The sequence below is a fragment of the Maylandia zebra genome, linkage group LG1 (genome assembly GCF_041146795.1).
Source record: "Maylandia zebra isolate NMK-2024a linkage group LG1, Mzebra_GT3a, whole genome shotgun sequence".
In the NCBI taxonomy this organism is placed as follows: Eukaryota; Metazoa; Chordata; class Actinopteri; order Cichliformes; family Cichlidae; genus Maylandia; species Maylandia zebra.
This window is the reverse complement of record NC_135167.1, coordinates 30,701,629-30,716,447: the sequence shown is the minus strand read 5'-3', so window position 1 is coordinate 30,716,447 and position 14,819 is coordinate 30,701,629. Positions and strand designations below refer to the sequence as shown.

Genomic DNA, 14,819 nt, shown 5'->3' with positions numbered 1-14,819 from the left:
TAACCATGCAAAGCAGCATGAGATATGGAGAAGAAAAAAATAAATAAATGAACAAAATTGAAAAAAAAAAAAAAGTAAATCAAAATCATAGCAAGGCTTCAGCCATAAAACTGAATCAGAAACTAATGAGCCTGAAGCCTAATGGAGTTAAGCTCACAGGTCTCAAACTTTGGCCTCAATCTCATTACACCTGAATAACAAAAAAATAAGCATGAACCACTAACAAGTAACCTATTTAAATGCTCAGAGCTTTATAAAGCCAGCAATTTATTTTCCAGCTCATCTTCATACCAGCAATGAATTAAATTGGATTCAAAGCAAATGTGTTTACACACGCAAAACTGTAGATCAAATTCAACCAGACTAACTAACAGCTATTCAAGTCCTTCATTTGTAGCATAGACTGCGATAATTCAACCCTGGCTCTGAAATTTGCATTTAAAGCACCCAAATAGCATCGAAAAGCAGGTGCACTGACAACATGGGCACAAAACCCATATATACCCAAAAAAGTTCTCCCTAAGTGCCTCTATTCTACACTGTAGAATATGTGAATGATTACAAAGCTTTATTTCAGTCAGCCTTCATCTTTGTGGGCTGCTTTTAATTACCAGAATTTAGTTTCATTTAATTTATGGTCTTAAACACTTGCCAAAAGTTTATCTACAATATCTAAAGCGCACAGTAAATCCAAAAACACGAAGGCAAAGATGACTGGGATAAATTTGCCCTGATGCCTTAAAACTAATTTTCCAGCATTTAAATATACAGAGATGTTCAAAAGAATACTTGCATAGCACATCCTATTGTCACTGCATGCACATAAGCTTTGCTTGGCAAAGAGATCATACTACAGAGAGTAAAGGGAGTTTCAGGCTGTAATGCACCATGGGTCCATCCACTGGACCACAGCATGGCAAGAAGCAGTCTGGTCCCCATTGCTCAACCGGACGTACCTGGTTTCTGATTGGTGGGTGCTGTGAGGGTCGGTCTCTATGAGGATGGCTCTCTCTCGTGACTGCAGATGCTCCAGAGTCTATATGGACAGACCCCACCGGTGTGGGCTGAGGGGAATAACAATGAATTCAGCTCTGCAGTCAAACAGGTGAAATTACTGACATGTAAAATGTGATCCGTTACTCACAATCTGCCTGCCAACCCAGTCGTAGGTGTAGTCAAAGGTGTATCCTTTTCTCTCAAACAGTTCCGTGAACAAAGTCCTCAAATATTCATAGTCTGGCTTTTCAAAGAAGTCCAACCGCCTCACATATCGCAAGTAGGTGGCCATCTCCTCTGTATTACACAGAACCAACAAGAATGTTCTCACCTTTCATGAGGATAAATCCGTACAAATTGTGTAGTGGGACGACATTTAGATCATTTTATCTGAAAAATCACGTTACATCACAGCCAGTATTCACACTATCAAGGCTCACAAGCTGATCCAAAAGTGAGATTACAGCCATCAATAGCATACCTGGAAAGTTCTCACAGAGGACCTCGATGGGAGTGTTTCGTTTTGTGTCTCCAATCTTCTGGTATCGTTCTTTCAGTGTGTCAGCCTGAAAAAGATTCAAAGCAAAGTGTTTTTTCTTGTTTAATGTGTCTGAAGTAAACGCTCTCTCTGAAAAATCAACTGAGCTTCCATGACTGGAGACACAGCATGATACTACTGATCACTTTATTGCCATCAAGACCATTTAAGGCAGACCTTCCCAAAGTGTGGGGCCCGCCCCCTGAGGGGGGGCGCAGAGCCATTGCAGGGGGGGCACGGTATGAAAAGCAGGGGGGAAAATGCTTGGACACTGCTAGCACGGGGCGCCCACACAAACGCAAAGCAGGAGATGAAGCATCGCTGAATATGTTTCCAAACCAACTTCATTCTGAGCCAAAGACTAGAAAATATGGTGAAGCATATCTTCCCTTTGGCTTCACCTGCACAAGTGCCAAGGTAGGTCCCCTGCAGAATTGCTTTTCCCTTCGTCGGGAGCACGCGCTGGGCTCTTCAAATCACGGACAAACAGTATCCCACATTCTTGATTTTTAGGTCACACACACACACACACACTTGTTGTAATGACTAACTACTCCTGACATTTTGGAGATGTTAGATTTTTATACAGCAAAGTTACAGCGGGATACAAATAACATCAGACTGATCCTGCCACGATTTGTTCCCTCGGTTCAAATCACGGACTAACAGTATCCCACAGTTGTTTATGTTTTTAAACCCATTTTGCACAGAGAGGCATTTTTTTGAAAAATTTATTGACAGCAATGTTGAATATTATTACACAGGGAAAAAAACAACTACACGTAAAATAATCACACCGTTATGCCTTTGCCTTTGTAAATGGAGGGACAGTAACTGCGTGTGTATATGTAAGCGTGTAAAACCTGCAGATAGAGACAAAATACTGTTAATCTGACTATCTGCCATTCTGCAATTCATCTCATTTAAACAATAACGTGGCGCACAGCGTGATGTGAAAAAAGGCACAGACCTTTGACGTTGCGTGACCAACTCTGAGATTTTTAAAACTCCTTTTTTGTGTTTACGTGTGGACGAGGAATACAGTTTTCGGTGATTCGAAACGCCGTTTACATGTGGACGAAACAGCTGCGTTTTCAAAAATACCCGTGTAGGTGTGGACGCAGCGTAAAAGAGTTAGTAGTTTATTTTATTACTACCTGTAATTTTTAATTGTTTACTTAATGTTTGAGGTGTGAAATAAACCGCAATGGAGCAAAATAAGGGTGTGTGTGGCTGGAGGATGTGTTTGTGCGTGTGCGTGCATGCTTGCGGGGGGGCGGGGCATTTTTCTTGTAAAACAAAGGGGGGCCTAGCAAAAAAAGTTTGGGAACCACTGATTTGAGGTTTCTTGTTGCATGTTCAATCAAAGTAAGGAAATCTCAGAAAGCTGATTCTGGTCATCTGGACGTAGCGTTTTCAGTGGGAGAAACGTTTTGTCAAGTGATGAACAGAATCAACTTTCTGGGAGATTTTCAGGTGGTTAAGCAGAAAGGATTCAGAGTAGTAAGCAAAGAGGAATAGGAAGCTTACTGCTTCAATTAACAACCAACTGTACCACTCTGTACACATTAGCCTGAAGAAAAGCTTCTAAAGATTATGAATTTTGAACTGTGAGCACAAAATAACAGCTGGTTCATTTTCAACTGTAACCTTTGTTTAGTCTTTTTTTTTTTTTTTAATATTCATTAAGAAAGACTTAAATGTGCCAATGGAGAGATAAACACAATGAAAGCTGAAGTCTTCGGAAGTACATTTTCTCAGTCATATTGAACAGACTTTCAGCACATGCCGCAGCTACTGATGGGTAAATAATATAAATTACACAGCAACTCAGAGTGTGTTAGAATTTAAGGTTATACAATGACTAGAGTCCTGATGAAAGAATCTCGGAAACTGTCAATATACTTTACATACCTTTAGCCCTTGCCAAGGTAGACTCCCACGAAGAAAATACATGAACATGTGGCCCAGAGCCTCCAGGTCATCTCGCCGACTTTGCTCTGTATCAATAGATATAACATCTCACTGACACAATTCAACAACTATGTCCCAAAGCATCCGTTTTACAAACAGACGTCCCAGAACAACAACAATAAAATCATTCTTACCTTTGCCTAAGTGTGTATTGATGGACATATATCGCGCAGTACCAGTTAAGCTCTTGTGCTCCCGGTAGGGAATGTGTTTTTTGGTCTCGGGGTCGATGTACTCTTTGGCCAGGCCAAAGTCAATGATGTGAATGATGTGTTCCTTTTTATTTCCTTGCCGTCCAATGAGAAAGTTTTCGGGCTTTACATCTCTATAGATGAGATTTTTAGAGTGCACATACTCCATTCGTGAAATCTGGTGATGAAGAACACATCAGTCATGGTAAATGATTGGCCACTAAATCAGAGTCACAGTTATTGAAAATGGGTTTTTCTGCTGAACCAAGTTGACATTATTTTCTCAGTTATAATGAATTTCAGCATTATGGTTTATTTAAAAAAAAAAAAAAAAAAAAAAAAAAAAAAAGCACGACAACTTTTTAACACTTAAGGTTAACTTGTTGCACTTACAGTGGAATCACTGTCTTTTTTTAGGAAAAAAATTAAAGGTGAGCAACATAATAAATTCATAATGTGAGGTGGCTGCGATGCAGTCTTTAGGAAACCTCTGTGCTGAGCTTCTATGGAGGTCTTTACATTTTTTTCAGAGGATATCTATATTACAAGAGCACTGCAGTTTTTGTGCTGACAAAATGAAACGTCAGAAATTTTGATGTGCATGACTTTGCGCTTCACGACAGCTTCCAGTCTACCCAAATCTGCCCAGAAGAATGCATATACTAACAGATTGCTAATTTGCATACTCGGTAATAGGAGAGTCACTCTCCACAAGCTCCAAGAACCTCAGGTATTCAGGCAAGACTTGTAAAATCAGCTATATGGACAGTTTACTCAATAAGAATCATTTTGTACTGGGAATTCTGGAGCATACTATAAAATGTAAAGGCTTGGTGGATTAAGCCTCTGAAATATCCAGCCAGGATAGTTTTTGAAACAAGGGTTCATTCCTATAGTATGAAAATGGATTTTACTGAAAATATGTCATTAACTGGAAATGTAAATTGTGCTGAACTTGCCATGCAAATTGTTAAACTACAGTAAACATTTTATTTTTTGATTATGAACTTGTTAGTCTAACTCCAGCTACTATATTAAGTAGCAAATAGTTTTCTGCCATTTCTGCATATAGGCTGATGGTGATTTGAACCATTTCATAGAATTTTCACAGAGTTTTTATGTTCAATGTATTTGATTTCATCAGTCATAGTAAGTGAGTAGAAGTTTTTGTGATGGTGTCATACAAAGCTCCAAACCCACCAGCTGAATTGCTATCATTAACACGGTCTTCAGTGAAAAGGTCCGGTCGCACAGGTCAAAGAGGTCTTCTAGACTTGGGCCAAGCAGCTCCAGTACCATGGCATTGTACTTCCCACAGGGCCCAAAGTAAAACACCTGAGGCACACCTTCTGCTAAAATACGAGGAGGAAAGAAATAAAAATTACAAGGAGACACAAACCCAGTAGTTGCCTTTATATATGTTATTTATTTTAAAGTATCTAAAAGTAATCCAAGACAACTCTCAAAAGCTGGGGTACTAAACACGACATACAGAAAAAGCTCAGTGTTTTTCATTTGTATACAGTATTTAAAATCTGTTTATTATTCCCGTCTCCCTTGACTAATGACGTTTCCAACTTGGGTCCAAGGTCAACCATAAGAGGCCCTCAAATGGACCGATAGGAGGAGGAGCACTACGAGGTCGTTGAGGACAGAGCGCTGCTAGGTAAACATTAACCCTGAGGTGAAATACTGTGTCATTCTGCCTCTGCAAGCTGAAAACTAATCTTTTCTCTGGCTCATATCACAACCTCCCAACTGAATTATGATCTGTCTGCTCTACTCACTCTCACTGCTCAAAAATCCTGTCCATCTGTCAACCCGGCTCTTATTTTACCTCTTGCCACAGTGTAATTTAGTCTTGGGTGATCAGTCCGATGCCACTGGAACTTGCATAAAGGCTAGTGCTCTTTTAATTCTTTGTATGTGTAATCTGGGAATGAAAGCTCCTTCTAACAGTTAAACTTGGGGGGGGGAGCGCAACATGTGCACTGATTTCCTCCTGCAGTTTTAATTTCAATTATAGGCACGTCACAGAATCTAAATATATATTCCATCTGCAGGATTTACAGTTATATGCACATGCAATCGTAATTGGTGGTAACATTTGTATTCTTTGTTGTTATCCTGACCACCGCCTGAACTTTAGTTTCAAAGAACAGGAAATCAGGTCAAACTGTTAACTGCCTTCAGGGAAGCATGACTCAAAGTTTGGCTGTGCTTACTTCTAGTCAGACTCCTATTAAAAAGGTCCTCTCAAGAAACTTCAAAGGGAGATCCAATCATAAGGACCTTGCTATAACAGAATAATAAAGTTATACTCAGTCCTTGGACATACAGTATAATTGCAAAGTTAAAAAAAAAAAAAAAAAAAAAAAGATCCTAAAGTCAGTCTTTCAATTATCAATCATCTTTTGCATCAGACTTTGAAAGTAACCGTCTTCTTTCTTGTGTGTGTGTGTGTGTGTGTGTGTGTGTGTGTGTGTGTGTTGCGATGCAAGTATACATGTAGATTAGATACATATGTAGATTTAAAATGCATCCATCATTAAAACTCCTCTCATCCAAACAACCCCTAAGCAAATAATTTTATAGTGAAATCTAACAAAGCTCTAATAGTCCCTTTAAACACAACACTGAAATGTAAATTTGCATCTCTCTTTCAATGGACAAGCTTGAATAGAAAAGAAAAGAAAAAGTTATGGACAGGATGTCAGTCCCCATTGTAATGGTTTGGTTTATTATTATTATTATTATTATTATTATTATTATTATATGCCATATGAAGGTGTGACGACACTGTTTGTTTTTCAAAATAATGGCAAAACAAACCGACAAAAAGCTAAATACAAATAATACTCCCAAATTTTGTGCACTGATGTATTTATATTAAACATGTTGCTGGAGACATTTGGCTTGCCAGCTGGGTAATGGGAAATGCACTGCAGTATGAAAGGTGGCATAAATGCTGTCAGCAAGCATATGGGCATGTAGGAGTCATGCTGCGCTCCATCCTGTGCTTCTGGACACCATTATGTAGTTCTGTGGGTTGCTAATTGTACCATAGGAATGAGTGGCTTGAAACCCTGTGTGCCTGTGGGAGGCCTAAAAATGTGTCAGATTGGAGATGTGCGGTAAATAAGTTGATAAACAGTTTAAAACAATATGGATCTAGCTTTTAACTAGCAATGGGGATGGTCAAACCACTGTTGTCTACAGCACAAAAGTCAAACAAACATTAAAGACTGAACCTTTTTGTCCACAACCACACACAGCAATTCCACAGGAAAACTCAAACGCTGTTGGAAGCTACCAATTTTGCAGGTACCACTTCTCTCTTTCAATTTTTGTAAACATAAAGATTGCAATGACTGCTCTGTGTGCTCACCTGGACTGTAAGAGTTTCTTCAGTATTTGCACAGAGCATAGACAAAGTCTGCATTTTCAACAAAGTGGACGGGATGCAAAAGTGACTGAATACGGAGAACAGCACTGAGGGATTGCCTTTATTAGAGCAATATTTTGAAGGAAATATGCACCTAAAACCTGCACAAATCTACACATTGCTCGTGAATGCATGATAAATGAAGACAGCTCATCCTAGCCAAGACACACTCCCCCATTTATTCACAGGTTGTGACACTGAAATCTGTATGTGCAATTTTTCAACCCAAAGTCAAGGATCAAGTCTTCCACAGGCCCAAAATGCCACATAACTGTCATTTCTTTGGTAGACATGCGTTGTGGACCAGATTGCACAACAAGAGTGCTGAAACGCATCACAGAAAGACTGTGTGTGAATGTGTGTGTGAATGGGTGGATGACTGGATATGTAAAGCGCTTTGGGGTCCTTAGGGACTAGTAAAGCGCTATATAAATACAGGCCATTTACCATTTGTAATCAGGTTAGAAGAAAATGAATATCTTACAGAAATTAATTTTGGATTAGTGTGTGACGCTTTCTCTGTGAAGATCGCATGTTCTCCTTATGCATGCGTGGGTTTCCTCCCACAGTCTAATATAACGCAGGTTTGGTGAATTCGTGACTCTAAATTGACTGTAGGCGTGAACTCCCTTTTCTCACTATGCTCTGTGTGTGTATGTTTGTCAGTGTTGTGAGAGACTTTATTTGTCCAAGACTGTACTGCGCTACGCGTCAACCACTGTAAGCTAGGAGAGACTCCAGCCCGCCATAACAGGATAAGCAAATCAAAGACTGGTGGACAGATTTTTCCACTGTATATTACTAATGGGTGGGTTTTACTGAGAAAATTGTGAGCAGGCTCCTCGTGATGGTTCTACAGCAGCTCCACACCAAACTCCTGGAATACAGCCAGCTCCTGCCTGATGCAAGATTTTGCACATCGTGCAGATCCATCTTTGATTGGCTGCCTGCACTACTGATATAGCCTGCGATTGGTTGCTCAGCTCTACCCTCAAATCAACATCAAGCTGGCCCCTTTCAATTTCTAACAGACGTATTTGCTGGCTTGCTTCTGTTGTTCAGTGGCTGCTTTCCCTAAACCTGTGCAGATGGCTGGCAATGTGCTCATTTGTTGGACCAATTATTTGACTACTGTGGCATTTTGTTACACATATTTGCATTTCACCTGTAAAAGCTCAACAACCAGCATATCGTTTTTGCTGTTTTATTAATTAATTTGAAATAAAATCTGAATTCTTTTAACGGTTTCGTGAAATAAATATCATTGTTAACAAAAAACAAACAACAACAACAACACTAACATGCTTTTCCATATTTTCAGTCTACATACTGTTATAAATGGATGTGGACATATTTACCAATAATGCAGTATGAAATGCAAAGCAATAATGCAGAGCTAAGAGCAGAAAAAAATGGCCTTGAGAGAGTTAACAGAGTTCAAGCATTACTCGCATATATGCGAGTAACAGAGTTCAAGCATTACTCGCATATATGCGAGTAACAGAGTTCAAGCATTACTCGCATATATGCGAGTAACAGAGTTCAAGCATTACTTGCATATATGCGAGTAACAGAGTTCAAGCATTACTCGCATATATGCGAGTAATGCTTGAACTCTGTTAACTCTCTCAAGGCCATTTTTTTTTCTGCTCTTAGCTCTGTCTGATGTTATAAAGAGTAAAGAGCCAGATCTCTCAGGCACACAGAGAGGCAGCCAGTCATAAGAATGGAAAACAGGGAGGGTGGTCTTAAAGATGAAGGAACTAAAATGGTTTGTTTCAGTCAGAATGAAGTAACGGTCTGCACTCAGGTCCAGTACAAGATAAACAAGGGTAATTTTGAACTGAGAATTGTGCAAAGCCACTCTAGGAGTTTAAATGAGCATAATGAATCCCCTTGAAAATGCTGTGCTTCCTTTAAGTGACAAGAAATCAACATCTGTAATTATACAGCAACTATGGTGTTAAAAACAAACATTATACTCTATCATTCTATGCAAAAATAAAAGCTGCAGGAAAATCCTGTGGTTCTTTTCGATCTTTAAGTCTCCCTTTAAACACACTCAAGAACATTGGGCTCTTTAATTTCTAAAAGCACACAAAAACACCACTTTATGGTTTCTCTAATCCCTCATTTTCTCTAATTATTTTCACTCAAATCTAACTGTGTAATGAAAGAAGCTCAATTTTCTTCAACATATATCTATGATTTCCCATAAGTGGACACACACACACACACACACACACACACACACACACACACACACACACACACACACGATAAAACCTTTGGCCTTTTCTTTACATGTCGGTAACATCTATTAAACTGTGTCACCATTGGACATGTTTACTCGTTGTGCCCTGCAGTGCTTACAGAGATGGTGTAGTGTTTCATGACGAGGTCTGCCTGCCAATACCTTTAACAGCTCAACAATCTCCACCCACCCCTGAACAAACCCTCACGCTCTTAGAAACATTTTTGCCCTCCTCACAATGCTGTGTCATAATCTCACTGGCTTGTAAAACCAAAGCGATGATGCACCCCTGATTGCGATGGCAAATATTAACTGCAAGATGATGCTTGATTTTTAATTGAATCATCCTCATTAATATCCAGCGATAGTTGTTTATGCATCAGATAACAACACCTGACAGAGCAGCTGAGTCAAACCACATTAATTCATAAAGACCCCATCATGCAGACATTGTGATAACCACATTGGCTGAGAGGAATGTAGCACAGTACACAGCCAAGAAGAAATGAGGTCACGTTATCCCATCTGGAAGAAGAGGACAGAGGCAGGTTAGTACTAAGAGAGGCAGACCCACTCTCTAAATATTTAATGAGTTTCCGCACAGTTGGCCTTTTCCAGCCCTTGCCTTTGCAAAACAATAGCCATTATACTCCCTGTCGGGTTATCACATATGCATGTAGAGCTCCAAAAAAGCACATCAAAGATCACCCACGACACAAAAAAAGGCTTTTATTTTCCATGACAAACTGTTACTGGGGTCATCCCTAAACACTGTAACATCCCTATGTTTTAAAGAGCACAATAGGTAACAAATTAAAACCAAACAAAAACAAAATGACCTCAAAAGCTCGTTTGGGTCAATATATCTGATATGTATCCATTATTATTGTACCCATTTTACCAAGACAACCGTGGATACTGTTTTAAAAAAAAAAGATTTTTCCATAGTTCCATTGTTTCTAGCCTTCACACCCATTTCCTTTAGTACCAACACTTAAAAAATGACTTAATTTCATTCTCTGTGGTGCTCATTTGATCCTGCCAACATTCTTGCTAGTGGTTGCTGTAACAGTGATGCGTCAGCAAATCCTGACTAATCTTTTATGACAAACCGAGAAGTTGTCAGTTATTGCTTTGCATTTCATTCTGAAAGCTAGATAATAAGATTTGTTGGGCATCTGGATAATCTGGAAAAATAAAAATGGCTGGCAGTGTGGGTACCATTAAAACTAAAATCACTGTTTCACACTACAAATCAAACGGTGCAAGGGACAAATTGTAGGCATTATGAGTGAATAACAATAATAATAATAATAATAATAATATTGTTGTGTTTTGGGCTGCCGGGGTAATTGGGGTTTTTTTTAGTTCCTTGAAGTTTTTTTTTTAAGTTAAGTCCATGACTAACTGGTCTAACTGGTTACAATAGGGGAACATTTACAACCTTAAGATTCACATTTCCCTATGAAACATCAAGACAGGCCAAAAAGCAAGTGCAAAGATTGAGACTTAGACTGGCCAGATTTGTGAAAGTACAGGTCTGAATGAATGTTATGCTGCTTTGCCAAATATGTAAATAACCAACTCAATGCTAAAAATTCACCATGTCAGCTTAATCAAACAATGCAAGCGTTTTCAGTTTTCAACTGCACAAGCTACTTAGAAAAAAGGAAAAAAAAAAAAAAAACGAAATATATAAGACTTGATAATATATATAAATATATTAAAAAAAATATAGCCTCAAAATTATATCATGATTAATGGTGTGATGGAGAAAGAATAAAATAGTGGAACAAGACAAAGATGAAGACTAGTTTGAGACCATTTCAAACAAAAGAAAAAGCTAAACTTCTTCTGATGCCAGTAAAAATATACTATACCAGTAAAACTAAGCCACTGTTGGACAATGAATTATTTGTTACTGTCCTTTTCAGTAAGTCACAGAGTTGTATGCAAAAAACTTTGTTCAGACAGCTGCACCATGTTCAGCTGAGCATGCTGCTGACTTGCATTTTGAACACTCAATGGTGGAAGACAAAGGGCTTCTGAATATAATTTCCACTTTCATTCCCAGGTACACAGTTACTTCAAGAACTTACTTCCTGAAAGTAAACTATGAAGAGGTCAAAAAACAAAAAAAACTGCCCTTTATGCTTGTTTCACACTTGAGCAGGGGTAGGGCAAAGGCAATTCGCAGGCAATTATGGACTGACAGTCCACCAGCACAGAGGGTTTGTTGTCATACAGCCAGTCTGTGGGCTACTCTTACTCATGCTGTTGATGGTCCATCAGCCAGCCACAGAGAAGAGCAAAGTTACAACATACAAAGAGCTTTAAAACAACGTATTTCTGATCTTTGATTTATTTTTTCCCCCAAGCTTCTCCCACTGTCACTCCATTCCCTATTTGAGCCAACTCGTCTGACGATTAGGTCAGTCAAATCCTGATTGATTAGGACATGCAGCAGAGATTTTGGAGGACTGCACTAGAATACGTTTGTGGTGGGTGTTAACCCCTAACTGACACTTCTGTGAGACCATAATTTAAGCTTGCAGCAGACTGAGCCTTGCACTCCTTGCACTCCCTAGCTTGAGCCTCGCTACAGAGGCATATCGAGGGGTGATGTTTCACATTATTCGTAAGGATTGGTGAATAGAGACCCGCAGACTGATAACAATGCTTCTGACGAGAACACACGCTGCATATATTGGAGATTAGGGCTGTGTGATATGACCAAAATCTCATATCCCGATATAAGACATTTATCGTCCTGGCAACGATATAAATCACAAAAATGTAACATTTTATGTAAATTCTGTGAATCTCGGGCAACTTGCGTGAAGTGTTTCCAGCTGGGCGTCCTTTACATGGAGTCCAGTGTTTTAACCCATGCATGAAACGATACATTTTTAGACATAAGTTGTAACGGCCACCATTTTCTTTCAAAGTTTGAGTCTAAGGTTTATTTTTTAGCACCTGACGGCTCTTTTTTGCTTCTCATCCATAAACTCTCTTCAAAATAAAGAATCACGTGAAAGAGTATGCAAAGTCTCAACAGGATCTTGAGCTTTATTGTGAAAGGTTTATGTGGGAAAACAAACAAGCGGACAGCGGAGCCACGCGATGGTTTTACCGTCGTTGTTGCTAACAACACGCGCTTGTCGGTCCGTAGAGTGGTTATATTAAATATAAGAGAAAAGAGAACTTTACGAAATTAATATAGCCGCTACAGTGACCATCAAAACAATGAAAAAAATATTGCCGTAAACAGTTTATTTTACGACACCATGAAACAAACGGTAGCGTCATAGGAAACGATAGACGTTTTTATACCGTCATCCGATATATATCGTTATATCGAACAGCCCTATTGGAGAATGGCTTGAGGACGGTCTTGTCAACTTCGACATTCCACCACAGAAAGAAAAAGCTGTTGTCCATGACAATGGTGCTAATGTTGTAGCAGCTGTAAAGATTTTGGTAGAAAAGCATGGACGGGCATCAGCAATTAGATGGCATTCACTGAGCTAAAGGATAAGCAGCTGCAAATGAGCACACCACAGCACATGCTTCAAGATGTAAGTATTCACTAGAATAGTATTTATCAGGTTACCCAGGCTTCTGGAACAAAGATGGCTTGTGACTACTGCACTGTCTGACCCAGCAGTGGTTCCACGAGGAAAACAACACTATCTTGATCTGAAGCCTAAACAGTAGAACCTGACTAATGAACTGAGCCAAGCCCTTGAGCCAGTTGAAAGGGCTACAGTAATCCTGAGTGGGAAACATTGTGTTACACTCTCTGTGCTTCAACAACTTGCCCAAAACCTGAAGACGTCCATATAGAGTTGAGTTTTGCGACTTCAGAAGCAAGGTTCGTTCAGGCTCATGTGCCTGAACTGATCACAGCAAAATACAAAAATTATTTTTCTGTTTCAACCTGAATCTCTAAACAAGTTCTTGCCACCTAATGAAGCATTATAGGTCCAAAGCACAGCACAGACTCTGGCACTCACTGCCAAAACAGAAGCAAAGCAGCCCAATGGAAGTGAAAATAGAAACCACCTTTCATAGTGAACTGCACCTCTGGCAATACTATTTTCACCCAAGGTCACTGTTCAACATGCTTTCTATGCACGTAGGCATTCATCCAGTCATATACACACTCCCGGAGATTAAAGTCAGCTTAATTTCAATATGTAACCTGAGAAGAGTAATCACTTGTTGTGGAAATGATGCAATCTTTAGGCCGATCTTCCAAAACAGTCAAATCACTATCATGAAGTCACATAAAACCACCAGACGGGAGTAGAAAACAAATCTGTGACCTTACCTGCAGTTCCAAGTGTTTTGTAGAACCGGTACTCTAAATGCAGCTGTGGTGCCCTCGACTTCACTGGTTCCTGAATGGTAAACACATCAGACCAGTGTTCAATAAATCGGACATAAACACTGGAATAAATGCAGTTTTAATGCTATGAATTTCACCTTGCAAATGTTTGTGTATGGGTCAATATTCAGAGCAGCACTTCAACAAAACATCACATTTGAGCTAAAGAAAAATAGTTTGAATATACTTAAAAATATACCTAAAACAGTCACTTTGCTGTGCCCCCAAATTCTAAACTTTATTTCCAGTTAACTGTTCTGAACTTTCAAACTCAACACACTTTAAATTGAAACTTCTTTTTTTTTTTTTTTTTCCAGCTCAAGTGTCAGCACACCATACAATAGAGCGAGTAGCTAAAAGCCATTTGGTTGGTAAGCTTAATACGTTGATTCTGTAGCAAATTACAACTCTCTGGTGAGCAATAATAAGGGCATGAGTCAGGAGCCATGATTTCCAGTCCAGCAGCCGCTGGAGAGACACGCCTAGCTGAGCATCTACACCTCACTCACATTTCTCCTCAAGAACAGTTACAACACTACGATTGCACCACTGCAAATTGCAGTCAAAATAGCCCATCTGAAAATCACTTTAATATCAACACCTAATACTGAACACGGAGGAAAGACTAACAGTAAGCATCTGTTTTATTCTGTTTTCAATGTGCTAATCATCTAGTTCAGATTCTCATTATCGCTGACTGTTATATTCAAGCAATTACAATAAAGCAAACCATGCTTTCAATGTTTTCTGTACCAACATTTCTGATCCTACTATTACTAATTTCCGTATTGGACCTTTTTCACATAATGAAGCGCTTTAAAAGTAATGACTTTAGCATTAAAATTGATTCTAAAAATCATCTGCAGATGTGAGAAGTCAAGCAATAAAAGCAAGAGTGCACTTACCAGTTTAATAGCTACATACTCATTTGTGTAGAGATTTTTTCCTGGAATAAGACAGGAGAGCAAAAGCATGGTTCAGATGTTTTAAAAATAAATTACACTATTTTAGAGAAAAGATAACTCTGTAAT

General features: G+C 39.1%; 1 protein-coding gene across 8 annotated transcripts in view; it reads right to left on the bottom strand.

Moving 5' to 3' along the window:
* csnk1g1 (casein kinase 1, gamma 1) overlaps positions 1 to 14,819 on the bottom strand; it is a 40,422-nt gene that overhangs the window by 13,787 nt on the left and 11,816 nt on the right. For 4 of the 8 annotated variants that reach the window (XM_004558006.4, XM_004558008.4, XM_004558010.4 and 1 more), the window contains exons 3-10: positions 14,694 to 14,734; positions 13,732 to 13,801; positions 4,900 to 5,051; positions 3,643 to 3,877; positions 3,449 to 3,534; positions 1,478 to 1,562; positions 1,145 to 1,293; positions 957 to 1,064 (exon numbers count right to left, since the gene is read on the bottom strand). In XM_004558006.4, coding sequence (XP_004558063.1) covers positions 957 to 1,064; positions 1,145 to 1,293; positions 1,478 to 1,562; positions 3,449 to 3,534; positions 3,643 to 3,877; positions 4,900 to 5,051; positions 13,732 to 13,801; positions 14,694 to 14,734 — 926 coding nt within the window. The remainder of the gene's footprint in view (positions 1 to 956; positions 1,065 to 1,144; positions 1,294 to 1,477; positions 1,563 to 3,448; positions 3,535 to 3,642; positions 3,878 to 4,899; positions 5,052 to 13,731; positions 13,802 to 14,693; positions 14,735 to 14,819) is intronic. The other 4 variants (XM_004558007.4, XM_004558009.4, XM_004558011.4 and 1 more) reach the window with 1 other exon arrangement.